Below are 15,389 nucleotides of genomic sequence, written 5' to 3' on the forward strand. Positions count from 1 at the left end.
ACCGAACCGGTCGGAGCGAGCACCGCCCCTCGCGAGCCCTAGGGGGCGGGGCCTGCTCTGGGGCGGGGCCACGGCCGAGGGCGGGGCAGGGAGGCAGCAAGCTAAACCGGGTGCGCTCGGCCGTGGCGCACCTGGTGAGCTCTGGGGGCGCCCCGCCTTCGCGCCCCAAGTCGCCAGATCTGCCCAACGCGACCTCGGCGCCACCCGCTGCCCCTCCACAAGCTCCTAGGAGCCCTCCGGCCAGGGCTGGGAGCGGGGGTGCGGCTCCAGCGAGGACAGTAGAGGCTCGAGCAAGCTTCTCCCGACCGACTTTTCTGCAGCTGAGCCCCGGGGGTCTGCGACGCGCCGACGACCACGCTGGCCGGGCTGTGCAAAGCCCTCCGGACACCGGCCGTCGCCTGCCTTGGAGCACGGGCTACGCCGAGTGAGCGCCCCCAGGGGCACCCTAACCAAGATGGGACCCCCTCCCAACCTCCTCCCCACCTCGGCATTCCTGACCCTCGGATGCATCCCCCTCGCCGAGCTCGGTGCCAGGGGGCTCTCTTTTCCCAGGACTTGCTTTCCCTGGGCTTCGGGCCGCACCCGCTCCCAGCCCTTTTCTCAAGTCGGGTGCAGCTTTTTCTCAGGATCTTCTAGCTCGCTGACTGTCCTCATCCGCGCCGCTTCAGAACCTTGTTCTCTCCCAGAGCCGGGAGGGTGAAGGGCCCGTGAACGATGAGTTGGCCAGTTCTCAGTCGCGGCCCCGTAGTTAAGTGGCCAAGAGAGGGGAGGTGTCAAGGGCCGGGGGTCCCTTGTAACATAGGAGATGGCAGCTGGAAAAATTCCTTGGGCTTCCCGACCCCAGCGCCCCAGTTCCCTGTCCCTCTTACCGTTCCCCTCCCCCTCCACACCCAGAAATAGCCCGCGACACCAGGCTGCCGCCGGCTTTCCCAGGGGCGGAAGGTGGGGGGGCGCCCGGGGGAAGCGGGAGGGCCCCCTTGAACACCCTTTGGTGGGTGGACTTGCCCTGGCCATGCAAGGAAGTGGACCCTCGGGCCAGAGCGGTCAGAGTGGCGGGCGGGAGCAGCCGGCTTGCCCCAAGGCCACCTGGGTTTTGTTTGTCTGTCTGTATGCCATGAGGGATCTTAGTTCCCTGACCAGGGATCCGGGACCGGAGGTGAAAGCACCTAACCACCGGACCGCCAGGGAATTCCCATAGGGCCCGTGGATTTTTAATGCATCTGCTGGGAAAGCAGAGCACTTAGGAAGCTGAGGGTGCGGAGGGGCTGAGGGTGGTGGCTGGTGGACCTGTGGCCCCACTATCAGCTCCTTTTACTTCCTATTTGGAAAGAGTTTGGGGTTGTGTGGCTCCAGCACAGTCCGTGGGGTCTTCCACTCCTACCCTATTTCAATTCCTCTTTCCTGATATGGGCTGGAACACTTACTCATTGCCAAAGCAGCAGAAACTGGGACTTCCATGTTAAGACGCCAAGCTTCCAACACAGGGCGCTCGGGTTCCATCCCTGGTTGGGAAACTAAGACCCCACAAGCGGTCAAAAAACAAAAACAAAACAAAAAAACAAAGCAGCAGAAACTTTCACGGATGATTTTAGGATAAAGGTGGGTGTACTCATGAGGGTAGGGTGGGGTCTTGTGGATAGGGCACTAGAACAGTTTGGGGGAAGGCGCACCACGGTGGATGTAGGATCTTGGCAAGCCAAGAATTAAAACCTCCTCCCCTTCATCCAGGCCCTCCCCCAGTGGCACCATCAGGGTGTCCCCTTAGCCAGAGGTGGGAGAACTGAGGTGGGAAAGTGCTGCTGTGGCTGTGGCCTTTCTAGAAGGCGGTGGAGCCTGACACCCAGACTGTACTCCTTGTGACTTGCCCTGCCTCCCTTCTCCTCCTCCCTCTGGCCTGGTTCCCAGGTGGCTGTGACCTTTTTCAGCTTGGCCAGCAAGCCAGAGAGGGTATGTGTGTCTAAGGTGGGAGTTATTCCAGGACCTGGCCTGGTATCCAACCTGATGTGGTCACTCTGGCCTGATAGGGTCATCAACGCTGGCAAGAGCCGGCACAATGAGGACCAGGCTTGCTGTGAAGTGGTGTATGTGGAAGGCCGGAGGAGTGTTTCAGGGGCACCTAGGGAGCCTAGCCGAGGCCAGGTAAGCCCCCCAACCCCCTTCTTAGCCTCCAGAGACACGGGAGACACCTCTCCCCAGGGATTCCAGGCATTTAGTTTTCATCTGAGCCACGCAATACATCCTAAATCACTAGCTTTCTGCCTTATGGCACAGAACCTTTATCTGGCATTGCTCAGATTCTACCATGTCAGTATGAATATTTAGTTTTCCACTTAAAATGTAGATGCTTATGTGTTTATTGATGATTTAAATAATTACCATTGCTTATGTTTGCATCTTTATCCTTTGAGTTTGACTCTTTTGATGCTTTGCTTTTAGACACATTGTAGGCCCTTGGTGAATGAATGAATAAATCTAATTTGCCTTTAATACCAAACTCTGACTTCCTCTCTGATGTTTATATGGATGCCCAGAGTCTTGCTTTTCTCCCTGCATAAAACACACACACACACACACACTCACTCACCTCCAACTTTTCCTTCCCCAGGGACTCTGCTTCTACTACTGGGGTCTGTTTGATGGGCATGCAGGGGGCGGGGCTGCTGAAATGGCCTCCAGGCTTCTGCATCGCCACATTCGGGAGCAGCTAAAAGACCTGGTGGAGATACTCCAGGACCCCTTACCACCTCCCCTCTGCCTCCCGTCCACCCCGGGGGCTCCAGGTTCCTCTGATTCCTCTCAGTTGGTTGGTCCTCAGTCCTGCTGGTCTTCACAGAAGGAAGTGACTCATGAGAGCCTGGTAGTGGGTGCCATTGAGAATGCCTTCCAGCTCATGGTAAGTGGGTGGCCCAGGCCAAGGGCCTGCCAGGCAGACACTCTGGTCAACTATGTATAGGAGTCAGGTGGCCTCAGGAGGTGACTCTGAGAACCCATAACTGCTTCGAAAACCTGAGCAGAACTTGGTTCAGAGGCGGGGAGGGAGGGTGTGTTATACAGATGTCTTTCCTACTCTCCACCAGTGTGGCTTGCCTGGGCCAGTTTATTTCTGCAGATGTGGGCCGGGTGGCTGTGTGTATTGAGTCTCTTCTTCATCCACCCTGCTTTGACCCTTCCTCATTTGGCAGGATGAGCAGATGGCCCGGGAGCGGCGTGGCCACCAAGTGGAAGGGGGCTGCTGTGCACTGGTTGTGGTCTACTTGCTAGGCAAGGTGTACGTGGCCAACGCAGGTGACAGCAGGTATGGGGTGGCAGCTTTTAAAAAGGCTCTGGGCGGGGGCGGGGGGGAGGTGGCAGTCAACTTTCTGGGATGGAGGAATAGAAGAGAATGAAGTGGTGGGTGTTAAAAATCAAAGACTAGATGGGGTCAGGAGGAATCACAGACATAAAGAATGGCTTGAAGTAACTATGAGGGGAAAAAAACGAGGTCTGGGTGAGGGACTCTGAGGGCGGGCCTTGTCTTTTTGGAATTCTTCATGTGAGGGTGCTGAGTAGAGCCAAGTCCAAACCTTTTCTTTCTCTGGGCAGAGCCATCATTGTCCGGAATGGTGAAATCATTCCAATGTCCCGGGAGTTCACCCCGGAGACTGAGCGCCAGCGTCTTCAGCTGCTTGTAAGTAAGAACCAAACCCTCTGCTCCCATTCCTTGTGGAATCTTGTGCCTCTCTGTACTGTCAGGTCCCAAGGACTCTCCCACCCCCACCATACAGACAGACAGCTCCTTACTGGAGCTTACTGGGAAGGCCCCTTCACAGACTAGGGAATACAGGGCTGGGCTGGCGTGGAGGACACAACAGGAAGGAATGTGGGCTGCCCCAAAGCTCCCACTGTGGCCCCCACTGAGGAAGGAAGTGCAGTCAGAGGTGGGGAAAGGAAACAGCAAAGGCCCCTAAGGAACAGGACGGCTTGGTGCTTTAAAGCAATGGCTTAGGAGCTGGGCTGCCAAGGATCAAATCCTGGTTTCAGTACTTTGCTAACTGTGTGATCTTTGACAATTCCCTTAGCTTCTCCACGTATCAGGAGTTCCTACCTTAAAGGCTGTTACGAGGATTAAATGAGTTAATATGTTAATATGAGAACAGTGCATGTTACAGAGTAAACTCCACTTAAAGTAAAAAGTGTTAGTCGTCCAGTCATGTCCAACTCTTTGGGACCCCGTGGACTGTAGCCCACCAGGTTCTTCTGTCCATGGGATTCTCCAGGCAAGAATACTGGAGACGGTTGCCATTTCCTTCTCCAGGGGATCCTCCCAACCCAGGCATTGAACCCAGGTCTCCCACCTGACCCTCCTTAAGGGTCTGCTATAATTAACATCATCTGTACACCAGGATGTCCTGTAAACGTAATGCCCCCCTGGCCCTCTGCTCTCTCTGGTCACTCCCAACCCCAGGGCTTCCTGAAACCAGAGCTGCTGGGTGGTGAATTCACCCACCTCGAGTTCCCCCGCAGAGTTCAGCCTAAGGAGTTGGGGCAGAGGATGCTGTACCGGGACCAGAACATGACTGGCTGGTAACACTTCCCTCAGAGCTGGGGCCCATTTTCATGGCAACGCAACCAGTCCCTGGCCAGCAGCACAGTGGAAGCTGGAGGCCGGGCTAGTCTGGGAGTTGGGGGGTGTGTGCCCCTTCTTAAGGGGTTTGTATAAGGGGTGTGGCTCCTAGGGGAGAGGGGCTTTGATGCCTGGGTGATGCCTCCTCTACTCCCCCTCCCCAGGGCCTACAAAAAGATCGAGCTGGAGGATCTCAGGTTTCCTCTGGTCTGTGGGGAGGGCAAAAAGGTAAACTCCATGGTAGAGGTGGGAGAGGGCAGGAGGACCCATCACAACTTGTCTAGGGAGGTGGAGGTTCTACCTGAGGGTCGGGATGGAGAGGGTCCACGGTCCCAGAGACTCGAGAGAGGGCTAGAGCAGCGCCTCTCCTCATTTTCTTTAGGCTCGAGTGATGGCCACCATTGGGGTGACACGGGGCTTGGGAGACCACAACCTCAGGGTCTGCAGTTCCACGCTGCCCATCAAGCCCTTCCTCTCCTGTTTCCCTGAGGTGAATCACACGGGCGCCGCCTTAGCCATACTCTCCCTCCTCTGGGGGTCTCGGGCTAGCTTTCACCTGAGGTTGCTTTATCCCCAGGCTCCCTCTGCACCCTCTTTCCCCACCAGGTGCGAGTGTATGACCTGACGCAGTACGAGCACTGCCCAGATGACGTGCTAGTCTTGGGAACAGATGGGCTGTGGGACGTCACCAGTGACTGTGAGGTAGCTGCCACTGTGGACAGGGTGCTGTCAGCCTATGAGCCCAATGACCCCAGCAGGTAGGGGTTGTATGGTGGCAAGGGAATGACGATGGGGAAGGAAGGGACAAAGGGAAGCGATGCTGGGAGACCCACATGAGAGCCTGTGTACCCATCTTCCCATAGACATGTTGGTACATGAATATGCACATGTGCTCCTGGCAGGTACACAGCTCTGGCCCAAGCTCTGGTCCTGGGGGCCCGGGGCACACCCCGGGACCGTGGTTGGCGTCTCCCCAACAACAAGCTGGGTTCCGGGGATGATATCTCGGTCTTCGTCATCCCCCTGGGAGGGCCAGGCAGTTACTCCTGAGAGGCTCAAGCCCTGAACCTCCCACCACCATCCCAGCCTCTCCATGCTTATGCCTCTCCCAACCCAAATTCTGAAGTTGTTTCCCTGACCTTCTTTAGTGGCAACTTAACTGAAGAAGGGGTGCCAGTTAGATCTAAAGTTATAGCTCTTGGCAAATAAACCAGATGAATAAAGATGTGTGTCTTTATTTACTTTGACTTAAAACTGAAAGGTAAGGAAAATCTCTTTGGGGTGGTGGAAAGAACGCCAGAAGAGCCCTAAAAAATGTAATGTTCCTAGGATCTTTGCTCTGCTCTTTCCACTCCACACACTCTCATCCTGTTCTGTGGCTTCATCTTAGAGCTTGTGTCTTCCAAGGCAGTCCAGACTTTTCCTGAGCCTTAGACCTACATATCCCCGTGGTCTTCCAAACATCCCCTAGATATCCCACAAGCACTTCAACTCAACATTCCTCTAAATGAATCCATCATTTCTCCCACAAATACATCCTTCTCCTGGCTCTATCTCAGGGGGCACCAGCTCAGCTACTCAAATTAGAATTCTTGGAGCTGATCACCTTTGGTTTCTCTTTCTTCCTCATCAAGCTAATCAATCATAAAGTATTGATGATTAAATATTTAAAAACATATTTCTATTAGGTGGCCCAGTGGTAAAGAATCCACCTGCCAATACAGGAGACGTAAGAGATGTGGCTTCCATCCCTGGGTCCAATCCCTGGGTCAAGAAGAGCCCCTGGAGAAGGAAGGAAATGGCAACCCACTCCAGTATTCTTGCCTGGCAAATCCCATGGACAGAGGAGCCTGATGGGCTACACTCCATGGAGTCGCAAAGAGTCAGACATGACTGAACGACTGAGCACACACACAAAGTCACTACTGTAGTCCTTTAGTATACAAGCCTCCTAACTCATCTGCTGATTTTATTTCCAAGCCACTTCCCTGTTTACCCAGTAAAGATTACACACAGCAGCCAAGGAGCCGTTTCTACCATGTGAATCTAAGTTGGTGATTCCTCTGAGAGAGCACTTTAGTGCTCCTTATGGCACCTAGACCAAAGCTGACACTCAGCTGTTGATGGGGCCACTGCTTCCTTCTCCAGTCCTGTCTTTCTCCACCACCACCCTCTTGGGATTTCCACAACTCTGTGGGTCTAGAGTAGCTCCAACACATTTAAAATCAATGCATCGCTGCAACTTGAACACTTCTGTTCTTCCACAGCCATGCATGCCCGCCCTACAGCACTCGACTCTTGTACTGTAACTGTCTATATGAGGACTTGGTACAGAGTAGCTGTGAAGTCGCAGGGGGTTGAAAGTCCTGCTGTTTGGGTCCTGGTGCCAAATCCAACCAAGAAGTCTGCAATCTCTCTGAGCCTCAACTTGCTTTTTGGAAAAATGGGCATTACAGTACTACCTCATGAGGTGGTTATAGGACTAAAGTAGTTCATGTATGCATAGCCCGATCTATGTAATAAGGGTTCAATAGCTATTACCTATCTTTAATTTGTCTGTATTCTGAAAAAAAAAAAATTTGTCTGTATTCTGAATTTAGATCACAAGTTCTTTGAAGATAGAAACTGATCTGAATTGAGTAAATAGCTAGGTCTATTGAGCCAGTTAAGAGGATTGGGACCAAACTGCTGTGGACCTCAGTTTCCTCATTTAGCAGATGTGTGGGTTGCTTGTCAGATGTTTAAAGTCTGTATGACTTGCAACATTCATTCATTCAGCAGATATTTGTTGAAAACCTATTATGTGCCACACATTGTGCCAGAAAGTGAGAAGGGACAGATTGAAGGATCACAGTGGGCAGCAGGGAGAGAGACCAGCTTTGGAGCCAGACAGGCCTGACTCTCTGAGATTTTGCTCTGCCATGTACATATTGCAAAATTTGGACAAGTCACTGAACTTCTGAGCCTCAGCTTCCTTACAGGTAAAAGGGGATGTGTATACTTAACCTAAAAATCTGTGATGACTATTAAAAGCTATGTAGTGTACCCTGCACAAGCTAATAAAATATAAGTACCCACTCCAGTGTTCTTGCCTGGAGAATCCCAGGGACTGGAGCCTCGTGGGCTGCCGTCTATGGGGTCGCACAGAGTCAGACACGACTCAAGCGACTTAGCAGCAGCAGCAGCAGCCGTCCTCATCCTCCATTCACTTCCTCATGTACCTTTCAGGGAAAAAGATACATGTGTTGGTAAATACGCAACACACAAGTCAGACCAGGCTAGGTGTCCCTGTGCTACGTGTGAACTGTGCTCTGTCCTGTCTGGCTCTTTGTGACCCCATGGACTATATAGCCCATCAGACTCCTCTGTCCATGAGATTTCCCCAAGCAAGAATACTACAGTGGGTTACCATTTCCTCCTTCAGGGGATCTTCCTGACTCAGGGATCGAACCGGCGTCTCCTGCCTGTGTCTCCTGCATTGGTAGGAGAATTCTTTATCACTTGAGCCACCTGGGAGGCCTCTAGAGCACCTGGGAGGTGTCCCTAGAAGCACAGAAATAAGTGCGGGTGGGAACTGAATTCTTAGCTGGGGAATCCAGAAAGGTTTCCAAGAATGCCCTTTGAAGGATGGGTAGGAGTTGGAAATTCCGGGTAGGGGGACGGAAGGGAATTGCAAGGTGGAACCAAGTGCCCCTGAATCTCAAAGGTTCTGAAAGGTCTCCGAGGCTGGGGGATGATGGTGGGCTGTACTTACTGCGCAACGATTCTAAGAGGGTGGGGATTTCCCGCAGCCCCTTCCTCCGGCGTCCCCTAAGCCGTTTTTCCCAGTCCTGCCTCCCACGGGACACCACCCAGGTGGTGTAGGCGCGGGTGGCCGCTCAGCCACGGGAGGGCAGCAGCGGCCCTTTCCTGACCCCACCCCGGGCCCCTCTCAACTTTCCCGACTCCGGTCCGCCCGTAAGAGCTGGAAGGTGGCGCTGAGGAAGAGTCCTCCCGGGTCCAGTTAGCCGCGCCTAGCCCCGCCGCCCGCTCCTCCGCAGTCCAGGAGTCTCCCGGACCCGGAGGGCCAGCGCTGGGCTACACGCTGGGGCCGGGGGCGGGGGCCGGGGGCGGGCGGAGCCAAGAGCCGCCCGGCCCGCCCCTCCCGGCCAGTCGCCCCTCCCCGCCGCGGCGCTGGAGGAGGGCGGGGCGGCGGGGCCCCGCGGGTCAGTCTCTGCCTCCCGCACCCGCAGCGCAGCTGGAAGCGGCGGAGCGGAAGGTACCCCGGGTTGGGGCTGTGGGCGGTGGGCTCCTGGGCATTGGTCCCCAGCAGAGCACTTTCCCTCTTCTCCGCTTGGCTGGAGCTCGGAGCGCCGGCCGGGGAGGGGCTTTGGCCCGAGCGCGGGCCCCTTCCCTCCCCTCGTACGCGGCGTCTGGGCGGCGCGGGGATCCGGACGGCTGGGCCCCTCCTGGGCTGCCGTGGAGGTCGCCAGGAATTGTCCCGCAGGGCCTCTCGCCTCTAGGTGTCCGAGTCGAAGTCCGTAGCCTTCTCTCGGCTTCCCAGAACCTGCTCGGCAGGGCGAGGTGGAGAGGGGGCAACTTGGGTCTCCGCGAGGGAGCTCCCGCGCAGATGCTCAGCTCCCAAGTCTGGCGGCCCGCGGTGGACCTTGGCAGGGGTGTGAGTTGGGGCCCGAGTCCGGCTTGAGGTGGGAATTCCCCCCCGCCGGGCCTGTGAAGTGGCAGGAATAAGGGTGGGGTGTGACCGCGGGGGCTGCCACTGCTCCGGGGGTCTGGACCTCGCCCAGGATGGTTTCTGGAGCCGACCTGGAGTGGAGGTACGGGAAATTGGGAAGGATCCAAGCCGTGTGTGTATGTGTATGTGTGTGTGTTCCTTCCTTCACACTCCCCAACCTGGCTAAAGAGTATCCTGGGGGTTTGGCCTGGGGAACCCGAGGCCAAGTCACTTCTGGTTTTCAAGTCGAGGAGGAGGTATCTGATTTCTTCCCTAGACATCAGGGGTGGTCGTCAGGGTACATCAGCCCCTGGTTCATCTGGAAAGCTTGAGAATGATCGAGGAGCTGTTTCATCCCAGGGAAGGCCCCAGGAGTTCGACTCATACCATGTCCTGTGGGGTTTGGTTGCCCCTCTTGGGAGTCAATGGGGCAGTTCCTCAGGGGTTGCCTCTCAAAGGGAGCTGTTGTCGTGGCCTGGCCTGGGTCTAGGATTCCTCTGAGCCTGAAGGTAAAGTGTTAATTGAGCTGGGGGAGGGTGTGCTCCAGATCTTTCCAGCATGCCCCTGCCCTGGAATTCTGGCCTCTGACCCGCACCATCTGGTGCTACCTAAACTGCCCAGCTGGGGTGGGAGAGGGCAGTGGCAAACTCAGAGCTAGGCAACTGGTATTCACCCTGGTGGTGAATGCCCTGCATCTGTCCATCAACGCTGCCTGTCCCAGGTTGGGGCTACCGCAGCCTGTCTTCCCTTAGTTGGACCAGTGGACTTGTGGGAATGTGTGAGGGAGCTGGTCACTTGGGTAGAATTTTCAGGAGACCCCCTTTTCTGAAGGATGGTTTCCCTTTGTGGAGGAAATCAGCTGGCAGGGTGAATGCCTTCTTGCTTGCCTTTTGGGGTATCAGAGAGCCCCTGTTGTGGTGTTAGTGGCCGTGCGCTCAACTCCTATAAATTCTGTCTGATTCACATCCGCTTCCCCTCATCCCAGTGTTGTGCATGCGTGTGTGGAGGGGAGGGAGGCCACCCGGGATCCCACTGTTGAAGAGAACGTGCCTTGGGCTGTAATATTCACTTCCAAAAAGGCAGACCAGGGCTGGGCTGTGAGGTGGTGGTGGTGGTGTGTGGGGAGTGAGGGAGCTCAGCCTAGTTTGACAGGATGTGGGACTGAGAGAAAAAGCCAGGTTTGGGGCAGAGATCAGGTTACCGTCCCCTTCTTTCTTAACCACTCCCTGTGTGGCTGGCGCTGGAATTGGCCTTCATTTGTCTCCCTTTTGGAGTTCCTCCCAGAGCCGGCTCTAGCTCCCGCTCCTCCCCACAGCCTCGACTTCATCTCAGGCCCGAAACCCGCCCTCTCTTCCTCCCAGGCTGGGGGCCTGGGAACTCCAGCCGGCTGGAGGTCAGCTCCTCTCCCCAGGGAAGGAGGAAGTGAGGCTCAGCTTCTGGGGCAAAAAGAAGCTGGCAAGGTGTGATGAACTGGGGGCGGGGGACACATGGAAACCCCGGGAAGCTGACTCCTGGCCCTGAGTCACAGGGAGGGGTGGGCAGGGCCTCAGGGTGAGCTGGACAGAGGGGAGGAAGGGGCCGTCCCAGGGAGTGGGTGGAGGTGATTCCCTAGTGGATTATTCTCAGTCGCTCTGCTGTGGTAGATGTGTGGCTCCCTACAGAGTGGTCATTGTCCCCCGCCTGGGGCTGAGTGACCCAGTGTTGCTGCCAGGCTCAGGAGGAAGGGGGGAGGCAGGCAGCCTGCCCAAGTGTGGGCTGTGGGCACTGCCTGGACTGAGCCTCCTTTGTGTACGCGGGGCCCTGGGGACTGGGATGGGGTGGGCCAGGAAAGCTGGCTGGCCGCTGCTGCTGCCCTCCGTCTGGGTTCCCCCTGCTCTGCTCTCCTTCCCACCTCTGGGGTGATAACGTAGAAAAGCAACAGACTCTAGTCACACAGCCCTACTCTGAGTGCCTTCCCTGCCATGACTCCGAATTCCTCTTAGCCTCCATGAATCTCACTTTCCTAGTTTGTCAAAACGGGAAGCTCACTACCTTCTAGGCTTCTGGGGACAGAGGGAGTGATTTTTGTCGAAATGTCCACCGTAGAACCTGGCACCTGTTGTTTGGTCGCTAAGATGTATTTGAGTGTTTTGCGACCCCATGGACTATAGCCCGCCAGGCTCCTCTGTCTACTCCTACTTCTGGAGTAGGTAGCCACTTCCTTCTCCAGGGGATCTTCCTGACCCAGGGATTGAACCCGAGCCTCCTGCATTGCAGGCAGATTCTTTACCACTGAACCACCTGGGAAGCCCTACCTGGCATCTAGGGTATGACAGTCTTTCCTTACCCACCCGTATCAGTCGGAGTCTTCATTTTTCAGTGGGCAGGCATGATCTGTGCTGAGTGAGGGACAATGTGTTCAGTGTTTCCAGATTGGACCTTTGTAATTATTAATCTTTTGAAAGTATTGAAATCCTGGTAACAAAAAAGTCTGACTTGAAACTCTGATATGCAGAATAGATAAAAACTGGCTTTTCTCGAGACAGCCCTGGTCCCTGAGCACCCTTCAAGGTGTTCAGGGACCCACAGTTGGTGAGTGCATTAGATTAGAACTCATGCTTTCCTGGCTCCCAAGTGGGTGGTGCTTCTTGTGTATTCTACTTGTGTATTCTAACCCATGGGGGGAGACCTGTCCCTGACCTTGAGATTAGAAATTTCAAGCTCAGTTGCCTGAACAATTGGTTCTTGGCAAGAACACGCCTGAGCAAGCTCCTTTCCCTCCCTCCCTCCCCTCCTTTTGTTGGATGCCTCGGTTTCCAGAGAGGTCTTGGGGGCCCCAGAGAAGTGTTTTTGGATTCACTGGCTTTTCCCAACATCCCTGCTGCCTCTTCCCTGCCAGCCATGGCTGCCATCCGGAAGAAGCTGGTGATTGTGGGGGATGGGGCCTGTGGGAAGACCTGCCTCCTTATCGTCTTCAGCAAGGATCAGTTCCCAGAGGTCTACGTCCCTACGGTCTTTGAGAACTACATCGCAGACATAGAGGTGGATGGCAAGCAGGTAAAGGCAACAGCCCCCTTCCCGTCTCACCTTCGAACCCCACCCTCCGCCATCACTTAGGGACCTAGAACGTCCGTCCTTCCCACCTACCCATGTCCTGGTTTTACTGGCCCAGCTGGAACCAGTCAGAGTTACGAAGTGAAGTTGCAGTCTTAGAAAATCCGGATAACCTCCTGTTTTTTTTTTTTTTTAACACACTGGCTCTGTAATCGGCCCAATTCCTTTGCCTCTGGGCTTAAGTTCCCCCAAATGTAAAATGGGGAAATGGTAAGGTCTTCTTCAAAGGGTTTTTATGAAGATTAATCTTCATAAATTAATCATTGTGGTGCTCACAATGGCAACTCAGACTGCACAAAGATCAGTTTGTCTCAGGATTTAAAAGACTCACCTTATTTGTGTTGTGTGACAAGGATGAGCACTGTCCCTGGCACACAGTAGGTGCTCAATAGGTAGCTGCTATTTCAGAGGACCTCTGGGTGGCGAGGCTGTGTGTGCGGGGGCCCTCAGGCCAGCTAAGCACTGGCCCTGTGTGTCAGGTGGAGCTGGCTCTGTGGGACACGGCAGGGCAGGAAGACTACGACCGCCTGCGGCCTCTCTCCTACCCGGACACTGACGTCATTCTCATGTGCTTCTCCATCGACAGCCCCGACAGTCTGGGTGAGGGTGTTGGAAGGAGGGGACTGAGAACCTCTTGGAACCAACCAGAGGGAGCTCTTGCCTGGGCTCCTCTCAATCATCTTCAGAGGCTGTGGGGGTGGGTACTGGGGAGCCCCTTTAGCCTGTGGTAACTCCGGCCCTCAGAGGACTTGGGAACATGTGTACTGTGATGGGGAGGGGTTTTGAGCTGTGAAAGGGACTCTCATGCTGAAGAGCCTCTAGGACTTGGCCATGGGGAAGACAGGACTCAGGGGGAGTCTTCTAGCCTAAGTGGAGGCACAAACTTAGGTTTGTCTATCGTCCACTGTTGGAACATGTCTATGCAGAAAACATTCCTGAGAAGTGGACCCCAGAAGTGAAGCACTTCTGCCCCAACGTGCCCATCATCCTGGTGGGGAATAAGAAGGACCTGAGGCAAGATGAGCATACTCGGAGAGAGCTGGCCAAGATGAAGCAGGTGGGTGCCACTGCCAGGCTGGGAGCCTTGAGGAGGAAGGCGCCCCCTGAGGGCATGCAGGCTGGTAAAGGAGTCTCCCTCCTACTGACTCCGTGTTAGAGGTAATGGTGGGGTCCATTTCCTACCCCCTTGCATCTGCACCTTGGTGAGAACCAGTGATATTTGATGAAAGTGACGTGGACAAAGTGACTTGTCTAAGGTCACTTGGCATTTTGTTTGCTGTCCACTGTTTGGCATCGGGGCTATTAAGATGAGTAAGAAAACTGCCGCCCTCAGGGAACTGGGTTCCTACAGTAGATGCTTTGCTTGGGGTCTCCTGGGTTTACGTCAGGAGGTGTGAACTGATGGGGGCATGGGACGGGGAGGGTGTTGGAAGCGGCTGGGGAAGGCCAGGCCTAGACAGGGAGCCGGCTTTCCAGCCATAGGATGAGTTAATTAGGGAGAGCTGCCAGGATAGGAATATGGACAATAGAATGAAAAGAATACTTTGAGGTTAATTATGGGCTTCCCTGGTGGTGCAGAGGTTAAAAGTGTCTGCCTGCAATGTGGGAGACCTGGGTTCGATCCCTGGGTTGGGAAGATCCCCTGGAGAAGGAAATGGCAAGCCACTCCAGTATTCTTGCCTGGAGAATCCCATGGACAGAGGAGCTTTGTGGGCTACAGTCCACGGGTCGCAAAGAGTTGGACACAACTGAGCGACTTCACTTCATGGCAAGATTTTAAACTGGGGACAGATACGGTCAGGTCAGCATGTTAGAAAAATGATTCTGGCAGCCGTAGAGGATGGATTGGAAGAAGGTGAGAATGGAGTACCGTGGGATGTAGGGCTGGCTGATAGAATTTTGAAGGTAAACATGAGTCTTGGGTCTCTTGCTTAGAAGCTGCCCATGGTGGCTGAGGTGGGTGCTTTGAGGAAAGGGGGCTGGAGTAATTATTTTAGTTATAAATACAGATGAGGTGCATCTAACTAGCAGCTTTCTCTGACCGCTGTCGTCTACCTTCCCAGGAACCTGTTCGATCTGAGGAAGGCCGGGACATGGCGAACCGAATCAGTGCCTTTGGCTACCTTGAGTGCTCAGCCAAGACCAAGGAGGGGGTGCGGGAGGTATTTGAGATGGCCACCAGGGCTGGCCTCCAGGTCCGCAAGAATAAGCGCCGGAGGGGCTGCCCCATTCTCTGAGCTCCCCAAGACCTCCCCTCCTTCCTTCAGGGGGTTGCAGAAACTCCCTCTGCCCCCTGGACCCCACCCTATCAGGGATCCTTGAAGGCTCCCTTTCCCAATTCCCTCCTGCCCAGGACTGCATTGAGTTTCCCCAGCCCTGACAGTGGTGGCCGTAGGCACGCCCCCTCCCACCAGCACCCTGGGAACAGAGGGGTACATCCTGCCCCTCACAGCACAGCCCCTCCTGTTGCCTCAGCCTGGGGTGGGGCTCTTGATCCCTTTGGCCTTCCCCAGAGGATCATCACACCAGCACTTTATACACTTCCTGCTCACAACCGATCTGGGGTAGGGGACTTGGTGGGTGTAACTGGGTCCCAGGCCCCTGGTGTTTCTGCTTTGGGCAGGAGCCTTGTCTCTGGCTATTCTTGGTGTGGGGTATGAATAAAGGCCATAGGCTCCAAAATGTATGTGTGTGGCTTCTTGTCTTTCTCTTCAGGCCCCTGTCTTAGCTGTGAGCCTGGAGTCGCATCTCTCTTGAGGTACTCACCAGGGGCCAGCCCCAGGTCTGCAAAGGCAGGACTCCGGGCCGGCAGGGTGGAGTCTTGGAGAAAAGGATGAAGTCATTCCTGGCTCTGGGCCTTGGAGGCGGGTGAGGGGAGTGGTCTGGAGAACAGGCTAAACTTAGAAGCCTGTGGGTGGCTTCTGTCACCTCCCACTGGCTTTCCTCCCCTGGAAGGGGGGTGGGGTGGGTTTGGCCTTGGGC

The 15,389-nt window shown here is 55.1% G+C and overlaps 2 protein-coding genes across 8 annotated transcripts; both read left to right on the forward strand.

Moving 5' to 3' along the window:
• The first annotated feature begins 62 nt into the window (after positions 1–62).
• On the forward strand, positions 63–5,826 carry PPM1J (protein phosphatase, Mg2+/Mn2+ dependent 1J). Of its 4 annotated transcripts, XM_003585866.6 has the most exons (10): positions 63–1,599; positions 2,025–2,139; positions 2,606–2,893; positions 3,183–3,295; positions 3,583–3,667; positions 4,445–4,563; positions 4,768–4,831; positions 4,986–5,093; positions 5,210–5,361; positions 5,506–5,826. In XM_003585866.6, exons 3-10 carry the CDS (start codon positions 2,666–2,668, stop codon positions 5,651–5,653), a joined length of 1,017 nt encoding a protein of 338 aa, XP_003585914.2. In that variant the 5' UTR covers positions 63–1,599; positions 2,025–2,139; positions 2,606–2,665; the 3' UTR covers positions 5,654–5,826. The 4 variants fall into 4 exon arrangements, with proteins under 4 accessions (XP_003585914.2, XP_005204260.1, XP_024845784.1 ...); XM_005204203.5 differs by having other exon boundaries at positions 63–2,139; XM_024990016.2 differs by having other exon boundaries at positions 63–2,139; positions 5,210–5,305.
• Positions 5,827–8,811: 2,985 nt separating this feature from the next.
• RHOC (ras homolog family member C) lies at positions 8,812–15,089 on the forward strand. Of its 4 annotated transcripts, none has more exons than XM_005204108.4 (5): positions 8,812–9,417; positions 12,193–12,350; positions 12,887–13,007; positions 13,334–13,464; positions 14,471–15,089. In XM_005204108.4, exons 2-5 carry the CDS (start codon positions 12,195–12,197, stop codon positions 14,642–14,644), a joined length of 582 nt encoding a protein of 193 aa, XP_005204165.1. In that variant the 5' UTR covers positions 8,812–9,417; positions 12,193–12,194; the 3' UTR covers positions 14,645–15,089. The 4 variants fall into 4 exon arrangements, with proteins under 4 accessions (XP_005204165.1, XP_024843820.1, NP_001039603.1 ...); XM_024988052.2 differs by having other exon boundaries at positions 8,812–8,861; positions 12,114–12,350; NM_001046138.2 differs by having other exon boundaries at positions 8,812–8,861.
• Positions 15,090–15,389: the final 300 nt, after the last annotated feature.

Source organism: Bos taurus, chromosome 3, assembly GCF_002263795.3.
Source record: "Bos taurus isolate L1 Dominette 01449 registration number 42190680 breed Hereford chromosome 3, ARS-UCD2.0, whole genome shotgun sequence".
Lineage (NCBI taxonomy): Eukaryota > Metazoa > Chordata > Mammalia > Artiodactyla > Bovidae > Bos > Bos taurus.